This window comes from Dermacentor andersoni, chromosome 5 (assembly GCF_023375885.2).
Source record: "Dermacentor andersoni chromosome 5, qqDerAnde1_hic_scaffold, whole genome shotgun sequence".
NCBI lineage: Eukaryota > Metazoa > Arthropoda > Arachnida > Ixodida > Ixodidae > Dermacentor > Dermacentor andersoni.
In genome coordinates this window covers 143,685,465-143,700,136 of record NC_092818.1, presented here as the reverse complement: position 1 = coordinate 143,700,136, position 14,672 = coordinate 143,685,465, and the positions used below count along the sequence as shown (strand labels likewise).

Genomic DNA, 14,672 nt, shown 5'->3' with positions numbered 1-14,672 from the left:
CTACTTGATCACTTAGGGTTGGAAGGCTTGCACATTTATTTGTTCTGTCTGAGCCACTCTCCTGGGATCGCTACAGATAGTTGACTGAGGTGCGGCCGTGCAGTACATAGATTTCATATTAGTGTTTGCTTTCCAATCAGCTTCTAACTAGAGATATTGCAACAAATCTGTACTACTGTCATTTCCTTTAAAATGTGCAGCATACCTGAATATTGATGGCGACTGGTCAGAGTGGGGTGAGTGGTCCCAGTGCTCGGTACCTTGCGGAGGTGGCGTCCAGTACAGGGAAAGGACCTGTGACAACCCACGGCCCTCAGGAACCGGTGCCGACTGCCAGGGCCCTTCCAAGGAGGAACGGGACTGCAACATCCATCAGTGCCAGAGTGAGTATCAATGATTAACAACATGGTTAACACCTCCTAATAAAATGCAGCGAAAAAGAGTGAAAAGGCAAAAGGCAATGACAAGAAGTGCTAGAAGGGACAAGGCATTGAGGGAATTTCCAAGCAGCTCTGAGTGAACATTGGTCCCATCTGGTCTTTCTTGTTTTTGGCAGTTTACCTTTACTTTCTTCTTTTGCCATGCTCTTTCCATTTTACAGTATGTGGAAATGCATGGTCGTGTATTCACTAACTGCTCATGGGTTGCCAGCTGCACCTTATGAAAGAAATATGTATACTGCATAATTATGATCGTCACTGTATAAGGCAATACGTGTCAAGCTAACCTTTAGAAAACTGTCTAATTTGGGCACACTTAATTAGAGATGTATTTATTGAGAGACCAGTTTTGCTTCTTCTAGACATCTGAACTCTGTTTGGAACAGTGGTCTCCATATCATTGAGAGGCACAAAAAGGTGACAGTGAATTTAGGATGTAAGTGGAAATCACATCTTGCAGATGCTTTACCAGTAACAGAACAAGGTTGGCACCCTGCCGACAGCTATAATTCGAAATACGTTTATAACACATTGGGCATGAATATGAAGACATTAAAGAGTTGCCCAGTTAGACATGAGCATATGTTTCATAATGCATCAGTTGAACTGGACTGGAGCACTGTTTACCACGAGACAAAGTATGAAAGTTCACAAGAATCGTAAGAGGAGATGTAGAGCACAGGCTGATCGTTTCTGCTTTTACTGATGATATAACATGCTGAGTTTTATGTTAGCAAAAGGGCTGAACAGAATAACCTTCCCATTGTTACATATTTAAAACAATAATAAAAACACCATAACCTTCCCCTGCCTTGTCAATAACCAGGAAGTATGGACCGTGTTGATAATTTAACACTGAAAGGCAGGCTAACTATTGTTTAAGAAATAATGCATTGTGCAAACATTGTCCAAAAAGTAAAAGAAAAAAATAATAGCTTAGCGGAAAGGATCTTTGTCTTGTCTTTCTTTTCTCTGCACATTATGTGCGCACTGCATTATACTAGTAGTATTTGAAAGCACACATTACTAGCCATATTGCCTCCTTCACTGTACTGCACTGCCTGCTTTCCGAATGCCTGAATGCCTTATTTCTTTTTGAACTTTTGCATGGTGCCTGCAAATCTGCTCGCCTTCTGAAAAATGTTTAGCTTGCATCCTTGTAAAGTTGGTGCACTCTTATTGCCAGAGTTACTATTAAAGGGGCCTTGAACCACTTTTTATCGAAGTGTAGAAAGGCATTTGAAGTGAAAATAGGTTATTTCAGAAATACTTTGCCGCAAAAAGTACTGCAATGAGTTCAGCAGAAGCGGAGTTATTGGCAATCAAACACGACCTACGCTGTGCTCCCATTCCTTCTTCAATGCCTTGTACTGTGAAGCGTTTGCCGTAGTGGGGCGTCCCCACAATACTCCGCCTTCTATATATATCACCGCGGCGCGCAGTTCAAATTTCATTTTGGATGTTAACGTGGACGCCTCAACTTCTTCCTTTGGTGCCTACAATGTGTTAAACATAAGCCAAACGGGGTTGTCTTCAGCGAGCCTCAGTACGCTTGGCCAGTAGACTCGTGGTGGCACCCTGCGGTGGCCGTGGTATCTACGCCATGTAGCTGACCGCAGCTTGATGTCAGCTATCGGCCAGTAGCAGCCGTCTAAGGGAATGACGAAATAGTGCATCAGATGACGAAATACTGTGTCTAGAAGAGAGTGAGGACACGGCGTTCTGTTGAAAAGAGAGCGTTTGAGAGGAAGGCGACTTCACGATCCACTTGCAAGCTCTGCGCACTGCATACGACAGCAAAGCTTGGCTGAGATGTACACAGCAGCGTATGCTACCCACAGACTATGCTATTTCACCAAGCCTGAGGGGTGGTTCAGGGTCCCTTTAAGAGTGGTTTTCGAGCACTCGATTATCATTAGCACTACTTCATTGACATATTGCCAGTTGTCACATTTCCTTCACTGATACATTGTGTTTGTGCAGTCCCAGCACAAAGTGTACACAGGCAACATATACTCTCTTGAGGCAACATAATCTCAGGATACATTATCATTCAATGACTTGTATCATGTAGCATTTCAAATGAGGCATTGAATGAGGCAAATTCATTGGCGTGTAGATGAAATGTGGATTTCAACCATGTTGCTTTGGGACATTAGACCCTACCAAATAATCAACCAGCAATCCTGTTTCTGTATCATACTTTACACACCTTTTGATCACTCCAAATTCTCATAATTTACGTGACAATGTTTAAGAGTTTGAATGAATGCGAGTTGACCCTACAAAGCCAGCCTGCTCCTGATGCAGCACACTGAGCAGCTCGACGCGATTATGTTTGTGCCCAGTGGTGGACCATGAGCCTGTGGGTGCTGCTTGGTGGCTTGATTGTGGTGTTGGCTTCTTCTTCTCTCTTGCTCCCTTCTCCTCTTCCTCTATTGCCTTTCGCTACCATGCTTTCTACACGACAAAGGCCACTGGTCCTGTTGGTCGGAGTATAGCACATGCTCCGTGACGTGTGGAGGTGGTGGCACCAAAACACGCACGCGCACATGCCTAAGAGAACCCGGCTCAGGCACCGAGTCGGGAGCCTGCCAGGGTGATGCCACTGAGGTCGTGGCTTGCAATGCAACGTTGCCCTGCCCTTTTTCGAGTGAGTACTGTGGGAGAAGGAGTTCCTAATGCATGAAGCTGTTTATCCCTTCATGATCGCAAATATAGCACCATGACTTGGGACAAGGACGAAACCAAAGAGCAAACAAAAAATCCTGTTTCACATGCTGCGATTATGCAATGCGAAATACTCCGACGAGTGGCTTTTCACAGCTGCCTCAAGAGGTTTGGTTCGAGAATCTGCTGACACAGCTAAGGTGCCTGAATAAAACTAAAGGGTAGCAATATTCCTCCTCACCTGGCCTCTCCTTCTCCTGGCCTTCTCGCAGATCGCTTTTTCGCGCGTAGCTCACTTTCACAGTTTGGTCATTCGCTTGGAAGCCGCCCATAGAGTTACATAAGGTGAGACTAAAATTGTCGTTGGGCATTTGCGCATGAATTTTTACCATATTCAAGGCTTGATTATTGTGTGCTGTGCTAGGAGCAATGACGGAACGCTATGAAACTGGCAGAAGCAGATGCTTTTTGTGCTTTTTCGGCTCGTAACTGTGCACTTGTCTTGTGGCTTCGGGTTGGCTGCCTGCTTCCAGTTAGAAGAAGGCTTTTGAGGCTAGTTTGGGGGTCAAATTCCTTTTAGTGTCGAGTACTAGCACAAAAATCAGAATTATTTGTCTCGCCAGTAATGTATACATAATGTACAAGATGTTTAGATACATGCCAGAGCTTCGCTTGAGTGTTATGTCGTCCACAGCTATGCATTGTATTCGTAGACAAAAACAATGTCATGGCTTGCACAGATCAACCCGCTTCGCGAGTTATTTCTATTGCATTGATCAGATTCTTTATTTGGCTTTTTAAAGACACTTGCCCGGCATGAAAGAGCTGCGATGAAGGTTTCGCCGAGACACGCCAAAGACGATGCACTTGCATGTGTGCAGCAGTATGTAGCTGCTAATTCAACCACTCGGATGCGTTTGCGCTGCTTGAAGTGCATATGTGTATAGTTGCGTGTACCCATTTGACTGCCGTGTGTACAGCTTGTGCAGCTTCATGACTTAATCGTCTTAGTACCATGATGACTCAACGCAAGGTGCATGACATATTCACCTGAATAACACGAGCGTCATGTAGCAACGTGCGCGATCAACACGGAGCATCTCAGCTATTCTCGTCGTTTTGTCGTGACACTGGCATCTCTTTATGCAGTGAAACTGGTCCTGTGCTTTTATGACAAACTGGTGCCGTTGGCTCTCAAGTGCAAAGATCACAGTGGAACCTGTACTTCATTTGTGAACAAAGCATATGCGAGGATGAACGTTACGCATAGAAGTGGTATCCATCAATGAGAACTTTCTCCCTTTACACAGTTCCAAGTCAATATGAGCCAACAAACTCTTGCACCATTTTATCCTGCCGAGATGGCAAAGTGCAGAAATCCTGCTCACAATAGTCAAAATCATTTGCATTGTTAGTGAACAGCCTGTCCTCACAAAATATATTTGCAGCGCCTAATAAAAGCATGGGCTGACAAAGCTACACACTCTCAGTACTACAACAATAACACGTGTTAAATTTCTAGCATAATATATGACAGAATACAGCCTGCGCACTCTATAGCTTCATACACCTGTTGACGATAGCGCGATCAGGAAAGCAAATCTGAACGAGCCCCGAGAATAGCACCCATGCGTAATGCTTAGCCTTGCCTGAGCTCTGTACCCCGTCAACAAAGAAAAAAGCTCCATTTGTACACATTTGCACCTCCAGTACTCTTAAAATCAATCCCTAACATAAAACAAAACAAAAAGTAATTTCTTAAATGATGCGGTTAGTCACAAAACTTAGCCAAAGCATATGAAATCTCTTGCGAAAGCCTCGCCGCGGAATCTTGACGACCAACCGTCATGGTGGTGAGCACGCTGAGACGCGAAAAAGAAGAAAAAATAGAGACAAGGGCGGCGAAAAATAGCATGTGACGCCGCACAATCAATTGGGAGATGCAGACCTCCTCTCCTGCCTCCTTGCATGCTCCTCGCAGCAGCAGCGGCAGCAAGATAAAAGCATGTCCTTACCTTTTAGTTTTATTCAGGGACCTTAGACGCAGCGACTGCCACTCTGACAGTAGTGGGCGCTCACTGCCACTACCACGTCAGGATTTGCATCATACTCTGCTGCAGTGCTTCCATTAATCAGTTGCAACGCCACTGCAAAAATTTTCACCAAGTCCGGATTCTACCAATTTCTGTGGCCACTGCAGCCAGAATCGCAGACAATTTGCAGCGTGTGAACCAGGCTAAATACAACAGCTTCTCTTCAGTTCTCTCTTTTTCCCATGTGGTGCTGTCACATTGCAGGTCATGTAGAATCAACAAGCCCAATCTTTATTATTACCAAGTCATATCCCCCCTGAGCTGTGAAATGCAACAGACCTGCTGTTGACAAAAACTTCATTAGGTTGATGCTTTTGTTTAACTAGACTGCTTGCTTCACAGAAAAAGATAAATTCTATAGATGTGTTGGAAAATAGGTTCTGGGCTGGCAAGCCTGTAGTGAGTGGCTTTTTCCACTCATTCACAGCACCTCAAGGAGAATGTCTTGATTCTTACACAAACAATGGAAAGGTATGTCAAATGAATCAGCATCAGAATATTGTTGGTAGACTGAAACAGAATAAGCGCTACTAAAAACGGAGACTTAGCAAGAACACAGGACAAAGCACATTCTGTGTTCTTGCTAAGTCTCCATTTTTAGTGGTGCTTTTTCCATCATGAATGTTTACCAAGAAGCCCAACTGACAGCTATTTCAAACTGAAATAGGCCGACGACAGTGAGTACGCATTATCATGTGTATTTACCAGATTTTTACTTTGCGATCTCAAATATGCCGAGTCATTAACAGAAGGAGAGGAAGCAAAAGTAGTCATTCTAATGGACTCTATTGTTACTGAACAGTTTTGAATTTTGTGCATGCACAAGGAAACACACGCCAGCAGTATTGATGCACAGGAACATGCATGCATTCATGAGCACAATGCAAGTGTCAAACTTTGAGCACTGGTTTTGCACACACCTCTTTGTGTTTGTTTATACACAGAAACCTTTTTCTTTTCTTTTTTCTGACACTGAGCGAGAAGCACAGGCAGATTTTGCATCTTCTTATGTGGACACCATGAATAAAAGGGGCTAGCTAGCTTGTCAATTTTAAAACCAGCACATAGCTCGCACCTCTCATAAACTGCTGTTGTGGTGCATTTGTTGTACACAAAAATTCACTGTGCAATATCCACTTCTTCTGTAAAACTGGACTCATTATAACTGGACTTGTTATAGCTCAATAATTTATATTCAGGAGTCACAGCTTGTTTTCCACATAGTCTGGATGAATAAAAACAACTTTGCGGGTTCCCCTAAAGTCAAATTAATAGAAGTTGATTGTATACTGTACTGTGAATGAGCACTGTTCATTAAACCTTGTGTGTAGCCACACATTTTGTACTGTGCCGTACAGAAGAGAGCCAGCATGGTGGCTTTGGCTTCTCTGCAAGTCGTACAATGACCAAGAACTCGTTTTTTTTTTTTTTTTTTTTTTTCTGCAGAGCCTGAGGAGGAAGAATGGACTGAGTGGTCTGTGTGGTCACTGTGTGACCACAACAATGAGCAGCATCGCCGTCGAACATGCATGATTCTTGACCCCAACCCAACTCAATGCAGAGGATCAACTCGTGAAAGCCGCATGTGTATCGCTGGCCAAGAGACAGGTGAGTCTACTTACTTTGATAAGTTTCGTACACAGTGTGTACCTTGATGTCCTAGATAGGAGGTCGCGGCAGTAGTTTGTGAAAACCTTTGACACCACATATTTTCAAACTTTGCTCAGCACTTGCAAGCACACGTATGTACAATTGAAGGGAACACAAGTAGTAGCTGGCTCACATGTAATGTTGCTCTCCAGAGGCAGTAGTCACTAGCGCATCCCTATATGTAGAGAGTTCAGATCTGTTTGTGGCTATATGCAAGCTTGTGGTCAACAGTAACTGCCTGATATGTCTGCTGACAACAACCAGCGCTATTACAACTGCCCACAACTTTGTGGATTGATGGCAGTGTGTGTGAAAGCCAATGCATATATGGCACAACTAGCATCCTAATTCGGATAGGTGTGGCCCCGAAGACATGCCTGGTCTATTTTAGCGCATGTTTGTACATAATCATAAGCACCAATTTCGTTAGCAGATGGTGCAGAAGGTACAGCCAGCTATGTACCTGCATGTTGCTACTAGTAACAGATCCGAGCTCAGTATACCTGTTCACGAAGGTGTTCGGAAGGCAACAGGTCAATCGAAAAAATTATCAAGTAATTCACAAGCCATATAGTCAGTAGAGCCCATATTCAAGTGCAGAAAACATCTGTCATGTGTAGACAGCATGCTTAGGCAAGTAAGTGTTTGAGCTTTTTCTCAGTTGCGACATTCTGAGAGCTTTTGTGAGCTGATGTACAGTTAGCCAAAAAAATCAAAGCCCCTTTCTTAAAGAAAGATGGTTGAATGTGAAGCTTTCCCCCAATGCAAACTGAATCAAAGTCAAAGTTCAAAGCCAATGACCATGCAACGAACCCAAGAAATGCTGAGCGACTCGATGCTATTCATATGTGATTCGATTGCTTGTTTAGGATTGTATTTTTTGAATGTTGAAGTTGAATGCATACACATTTCGTTAAGTTGTATAGCCTTTATTTTAGATCACGTAGCCATTGATTACATGCACACACTCACACTTTTGCAGACGACTCTGCACTTGCACAGTAAATATATATATATATATATACACACGCGCACACGCACACACACACACACACACACAGATGCACAGTTCGTCTGGGTAGCATGGAGTTTTCCCATTGGTCGAGAGCACGACATTGTTCCCATTGTTCTTATTGGTACAACTGCAAATGTGAACTGCAGTGTTCTACGCAGGGTGTAAGTTGGCATTCCTGCAGTGCATTTTCGGCGCTCATGGACTAATCAGTGAGACATAGAAAGCTTCCCTTTTAAATTCATTTGCAATCACTGAGACATCCAGCAAGTCATGTAATGTCACTGTGATCCTGAATATTAGAGCATAAACATTTCAGTCATGTGCTGTGACCAAGAAGTTTGTAAACACAACCTACATTGTGTAAGTTGTTCCTCCAGCTGTCAAAATGTTTCCTACACAATTCTAGTGGGTATCAGCAGTTTTTATTGAATGTAATTTTGGTTAAATCACCAGTTGAGCTTGTATAATCCATGATAAGTGAAACTTTGACATTACAAATGCATATACAATGAAGTAAATCCAAAATTAATTAGTTTTTCTTTGTTGATATATGCTTGGGAGCATGATTACAATGAATGCCAGATGTAATTTTATTATAATGAGGTTTAACCACATTTTGGTCATGCATTTGCCTTTAGGTAGGAATAATAACAATCCCAAGTAAAGTCATGTGGATATAGGACGCATTTGTTCCCATGTTGCAGTTGCCATCCTACCTGGCCTGGAAGAGCAACGTGACAGTGGAGGCAGTGAAATTCGAACAGAGCACCTGGTGGGAGCCTGCATTACATGCCTCGTTCTGGGTGCGCTGGTAGGAGCGCTGGCCATGTACCGCTACACCAAGCGGCACCACAGCCGCGACCCCCTGGCGCCAAAACACCTGGGGACACCACTGGTACAGGCTGAGGGCAACACTTACGTGCCTCACTCCCAGTACAAGAACAACTTCTCCACTCTGACCACATCACCCGGAGGAAAGTTTCAAAAAGAGGCTACTATCAAACGGAATGGCTTCAGGGCACAGATTCATTCTGACCACAATTTCTGAGGTCGTGGGACAAGAGAAGCAGTCAAAGAGAAACTTCTGCTGCACTTTCGAAGACACTGTGCTGTGGACAGACCCGTAGCGAACAAGATTACAGCTTGTCACTTGCTATGCGAAGCGGATGTGTTTGGGCTCATATTTTTTAGCGAAACAGCAAGGGTTCAAGATGCGCGAACTGGGCGATGCTTGCAAGCAGCGAACACATCTTATATCAGTCCTGAAGACTTGTAAAGAGAAGGATGCCATATTGCACCGTTTCACTGCGACAGTATGGAAGTTGTAAGCCTGCACTCACTGCCAGCTCACATTTCATGTGGCGCAATATATGCTCCGACAATGAGCAGCGAAACATGTGCTCGGTGCACTTGTGCCTTAAAGCAATGCAATTCCAAAGCCCTCAACATAAATTTTGCTTGAGACCTTTTGGTCCACAACCAGAGTTCCCTGGAAAGCAACACAGTTTACTGCAACATGGCTACAATGCTGCACCTGCAATGAAGTGCCTTTAAATGATATTTTGCTTGCCGTGATAATCATCACCATGAATAGAGCCAGATAACAGTTTGGTACAGAGGTGTCGAAGCCTACGGCAGAAGTAGAACTTTCAGCTTCAAACAATCCGAGTTGCGCCCTGCCACCATCAGTGTTCACAGATAATGTAACACCAACTCAAGGAGTGCAGAGAAATCACCCAATGAAATAAAAGTCAACACCACAACAGGTTGACAGGAGTGACTTAAAAGCACAGGTGTGGTCAAGCATCATCTAAGTACTTGGTGTGCCCCTCCAGCTACTGAACTATTCACCAAGTGAATGATGCATTGTTGTACAACACAGTTCCTGACAAGCAGACAGTTGTGAAATGCAAAACATCACAGCCAAACCATAACAGTGTATCGTGAGGAACCACAAATGAAGTGAACTAAAGGGATGTGCAGAAACATTGTCCTATATTTTTCTGCAAGCGTTTGCAGTGCTGCAGCAGTCTCAACACAAAAGAGGACACAAAAAGCTCATCAAGAATGATATGTGAAATCGTTGCTTCTTGGATCCAAGGTGCATTCAATCTGTGCTGTGTGAACCAAGGCTATGGGGACAAGATTGACAATGCAAAAAACTACACTGTTGTGCCTTGAGAACATGGGACATAGGGTGTGCTACATGATGACATCAAGCCCACAAGCTGCATGCGTACGGTGCTGTTAGTGTTTAAACTGCTGAGTGTGTGACAGAGAAATAGTACACCAGTGACACTACTACACAGGGTTACAAGAGTGGTGAGTTTTAGTAAGGCCTTGGACTCATCTTTTCAGCACGACACCAATGTCTTCAGTTCATGTCTGCATTTCTGTTTGTGTTCATAAGACGCTTGTGCACTAATTTGTGAGGAAGTGGTGAACAACAAGAACTGTGTTTGTGACTGCTTGATCATGTTCTTGAACTTGAACTGCAGTGGACAGTGCATAGCACATCATGTGTCACCATCAACAGTTTTGTCTGTGTCTGTAGAATGGGAAAGTACATATATAGATATATAAACAAAATACTAAATACATTAACATGTCAATAATACACACTAAGTCAGCCATTTGATGTGAAGTCTTATGCAAACCTTCGATGACAGTGTACGTGTGCTTGACATTCAATTTTAACATCAACTGTAATTGCATATGCCTTACATTTTTGTGTTCCTATTTTAGACCTTACTTTGGGAGCTGTGCTCAATCTAAGAAGGTTAATTACAAATTCAAGCAACAAACTTTTCTCTGCATGTGATTTTTTTACTAAACATGGACATGAAAAAAAATAAGCACCAATTCTATAAGATTTCATAAATATTTCAAAATGCCTCGGCTCTGGCAAAGTAAACTTAAGTTTCAAATGCACACCATGCAATATGCTTGGCTCTTCAACAGCAAGTCTGTTTGCTTACATTGAAGGTGAGACCAGACCTTATCAACTAATCCTTCCTTCACTTGGGACCAATACTGCATTTGCATTTGTATATAGCGTGTGCCTGTAGATAAGCTTAGCTGTAAATTTCTTCTCAGCTGTACAGATAGTTGGTTATGTGGCAAAGATGGAAGTTTATATACTGTGAGACACACACAAAAAGGTTATTGAACTTACGCTTGTGACAGATGTGCCAAAACATTTTTTATCACTTTTATATTCAATGTCCTAGAGTTGACTGGCAGTTACATGCGACTGACTACAGGGTGCATTTTGGCCTGTTATTTGTGACACAAGATGCAAAGATGTGATCACTTTATCCAAAAGTGATTTGGCTAACACATAAGAGAACATTCTCTCAGATATATTTGGTGCCCATGAAATCCACATTCGCTCATGTAAGTGTATTAAACATTGTGGCACATTAATTATGCAGCTTGTGAACAACACTGAAAGAAGATACCTTATTTAAATTTCTGGATACCATCTGTCATCAAAACATGCACTTTTGCAGAATGTCTGAAAAGGGAAATCTTTGCTGTATGATTTAGCCAAAAGGTGAATACAACCTCCAGCATGCATTTGTTTTGGTGTCACATGTAACCAGGATAGCAGTGTATCATACTGCCTGTCAGTTTTATGCCTCTGAAGATGTTTTATTTTTTTTGTGCGTGGATGTGTCCTACTAAAGACATCAGAACAATCCAATGGCTCATTATTTCTTATTCACAAGCACTGCATGCTTTAATATTTTTTTCAGAAAACCTTGGGAAATGCTTAAGCTTCTCTTTTAAGAGTAGAATGTGATAGCATTAACCCTTTATTGATTAGTTTTGCCTACAGGTAACTACAAGAAAATTTTTTTTTCTTCTGAGTTTTAGTATTGAGTACAAAGTTTCTGGCTAAATGTCTTTGACCAACACTGAATGACAGGCAGCAAGTGTCATTTATTTGTTTAGAGCAGGAACATTGGATGGGGAAGTAGAGCTTTGGCATGTTACTCAGTCTTTTGAAAGCAAGGTCAGAGGAGACAGGCCGATGCAAGATATCCAGCTGTAGTGTAGTGTAGTGTAGTGTAGCTGTATCCACCTTGTTCACGCTTTGCTCATCGTCTTGAATTTCCATCTCCCACATTCCCCGTGTTTTCAGCTGTAGTGGTGTCGCACATGTGATGTGAAGTGCATGAAATGTACACCTATGGTTCACATATGATGAGAGCTGTCTAAACAAATTGAAAACAAAGCCTCAGATGGCTTGGAGTGAAGCCCAGTTCCAGTTTCCTGACTGGGGGTTTTCCTCCTATTGCTGAAAAGATTTCCGCAAAATATATTTTTTGTTTTGCTGATTATACTTATTCTTGAGGCGTTTTGCACATTTAGGTTGATTAAAGGGTCGCTGACTGCTTCTCACGCTTCCCGGCCGCTGCAGCTTATGTAACTGTAATCTTTACCCGGAAACGCTTGCAGTGTACATTATGCACGATAGCTTTCTTCTGTTTCATTTTTTTTACCCCCCCCCCCCCCCCCCGGCGTGCGCCACTCTGCAATTGGTAGAATTGCAGCACGCACAGCGCTGTAACTGGTAGACACTCACGCTGAACGCTGCAGATGGCATGCTCACTGCGCAGTAGGGCCTTAAGAGCTATCACTTTAAAAGATAAGCTGTCATCCACACGATAGTACCATTAAGCTACAAAGGAAGCCCATAGATTTGTTAGAAAGAAAGCTTTGCAGTTGAATAACTCATCCGGGTCTAGGAATCGAACCTGGGATTAGTGCCTTTCCGAGCTAACCAGGAGGCAAACAGATCGCACAGCAGGTCCAAATTAATCGAAAACTCGAAGCACAGGGACACTGAAAATGGCAGATCGGTTTTCTGGATGTAGGAAGGTTCACGATGGGGGAAAATTGTTACACACATGACAGCAGCATGAAGCTATAATCTTTCCCTTATTTACAGGTAACTGATTTGCCATATTTAATCTCTTTCGTTTTTTTTTTTTTTTGTGAGCAATTCCAATAAAAAAAGGTTAATTTCTTTCTTTTGAATATTGAAATCTGACAACATTAGCAACATGATGTAACAGCAGAACTGCAAGGCATTGAAAAGGTATTACAGCTACAGCCTCTTGCGTGTTGTGTATTTTTACGTTAGAAGGAAAACTACAATTCACTGTCACTAGTAGCAGCAGCACATACCTGTATCTTTTCTTTCTTTACATGAGGGATGCGAGTTATGGAGGATTGAAAGATTTCTGGACTGGAGATGGTGCCCTGAAAGTGAAGTCAGATTGCCACCGTCTTACTAGTGGAACTGCAGAATGTCGGCATAAAGTGAAGAAAAATAGGAAGCACATTTCACTTCCTGCAGGTTTAAGGTGGCCAATTTTGCCATCCATATACTGCTCAATGTGTACCTTTGTGCCATACGCTCTACAATGAAACTTGAAGGTCTCAGCAAATTGTATGGGAGGTCGTGATATCACTACTCAGCCAATGGCAATATTTTAGCTCGAAACAACAAGCTTTTATTTTCCAATTAGCCTAGTATTTGCATTAACACATGAAAAGCAGCTGAACTGTGAGTTGACTCCATCCAGCATGGCTCTGTTTCAGAGGTGAAGTAGAGCCAAGCACTTGCTTCCCCTCTGCTGGTAAGGATCTGTGAGGGCTGCCACTCAAGAAATTATTTTAAAACTCCCTGATGTGGGTGTCTCACCCATCTCCAATGCCATGCTGATGAGCGTCAACATTAGGCAACTGAAGATAGATAAGTGGGCAAGTTCGCATTGGTTTATAGTTCAAACTAATATTGCATGAAAGATGAAGGCGACACAACACAGTGCTTTGGTCAAAACCCAGTTTTTGACCTTCGGTAGCACATGATGCACCCAAGTCAGATGCACTAGTTCCTGTGCCTCGACAGGTGCAGCCTCTAATGTTTGAGCATACAGGAAGTGCTCTAGGGTCTCGTTCTGGTTGTTTTCTTGTTCTTTAATGGGAAGCGGAAATTGACTAAGGGTGTCCACATGAGCGTTCTCATTGCATTTGTAACAGACAAATTTGTACTTCTGGCCATCTGGAGAATAGCTTTGTCAGGGCTAAACAGCTCTGTTAATGGTTTAAGATTGGTCACTAGTGTGCGACCTATGTCGTCTTTTTCGGCGCCAAGAGTTGCCAACTCTCGGAAGAAGTTGAAAAGCTTTGCACCGTAGGCCTTGCACCGTAGGGCATTCTGTCCAACAACTGGCACAACTTTATCCCTATAGCATAGTCCGCCACATCTATCTGATAGGACTGAACCATTCCTATGCCTACCATTGATGTGTCACATAACAAATGAAGTGGTTTACTTGGATCAAAGTGTATCAGAAACTTCAGATTTTTAAGCACTGCTTTAGCTCCCAGGAAGGCTTGTTCTTCATGATTTCACAACAGTCACTTCATGCCTTTTACCAGCAGTGCATACAAAGGTGCTAGCAGGGTTGACACCTGGGTCAGGAACTTCCTACAATAGCTGAGCTGACCCCAAAAAAAAAAGATTTTGAGCTTATTCACTGTGGTCGGCTTAGTGGCTGCCACATTCTCATCTTTTGGGTGTGGACTCCGCTCAAGTTTCCTAGGAAAGCTACCTGCTTTTACCAACTTTCCTCAGTTTAGCAGGAGGACGTGCTCCCTCAGCTGCTGCCGCGGCTATGCCAGTGCCGAATGTCCTCCTGTTCTCTCAGCTACTATGTCCCAAACCATTTTCCCGTCAACTTGGATCCCTAGATATGTGGCAATGGATATGTGCAGTTGTTCAATGAA

At 43.0% G+C, this 14,672-nt stretch overlaps 1 protein-coding gene across 2 annotated transcripts in view; it reads left to right on the top strand.

The window, feature by feature from the left end:
* Nucleotides 1–12,214, top strand: part of LOC126531309 (semaphorin-5A-like) — a 165,303-nt gene extending 153,089 nt beyond the window's left edge. Inside the window, exons 18-21 of one of the 2 annotated variants that reach the window (XM_050178799.3) lie at nucleotides 201–383; nucleotides 2,914–3,093; nucleotides 6,650–6,811; nucleotides 8,573–12,214. In XM_050178799.3, the coding sequence (XP_050034756.1) occupies nucleotides 201–383; nucleotides 2,914–3,093; nucleotides 6,650–6,811; nucleotides 8,573–8,916 (869 nt within the window). In that variant the 3' untranslated portion in view covers nucleotides 8,917–12,214. The remainder of the gene's footprint in view (nucleotides 1–200; nucleotides 384–2,913; nucleotides 3,094–6,649; nucleotides 6,812–8,572) is intronic. The other variant, XM_055071099.2, reaches the window with a different exon arrangement.
* The last annotated feature ends 2,458 nt before the right edge of the window (nucleotides 12,215–14,672 follow it).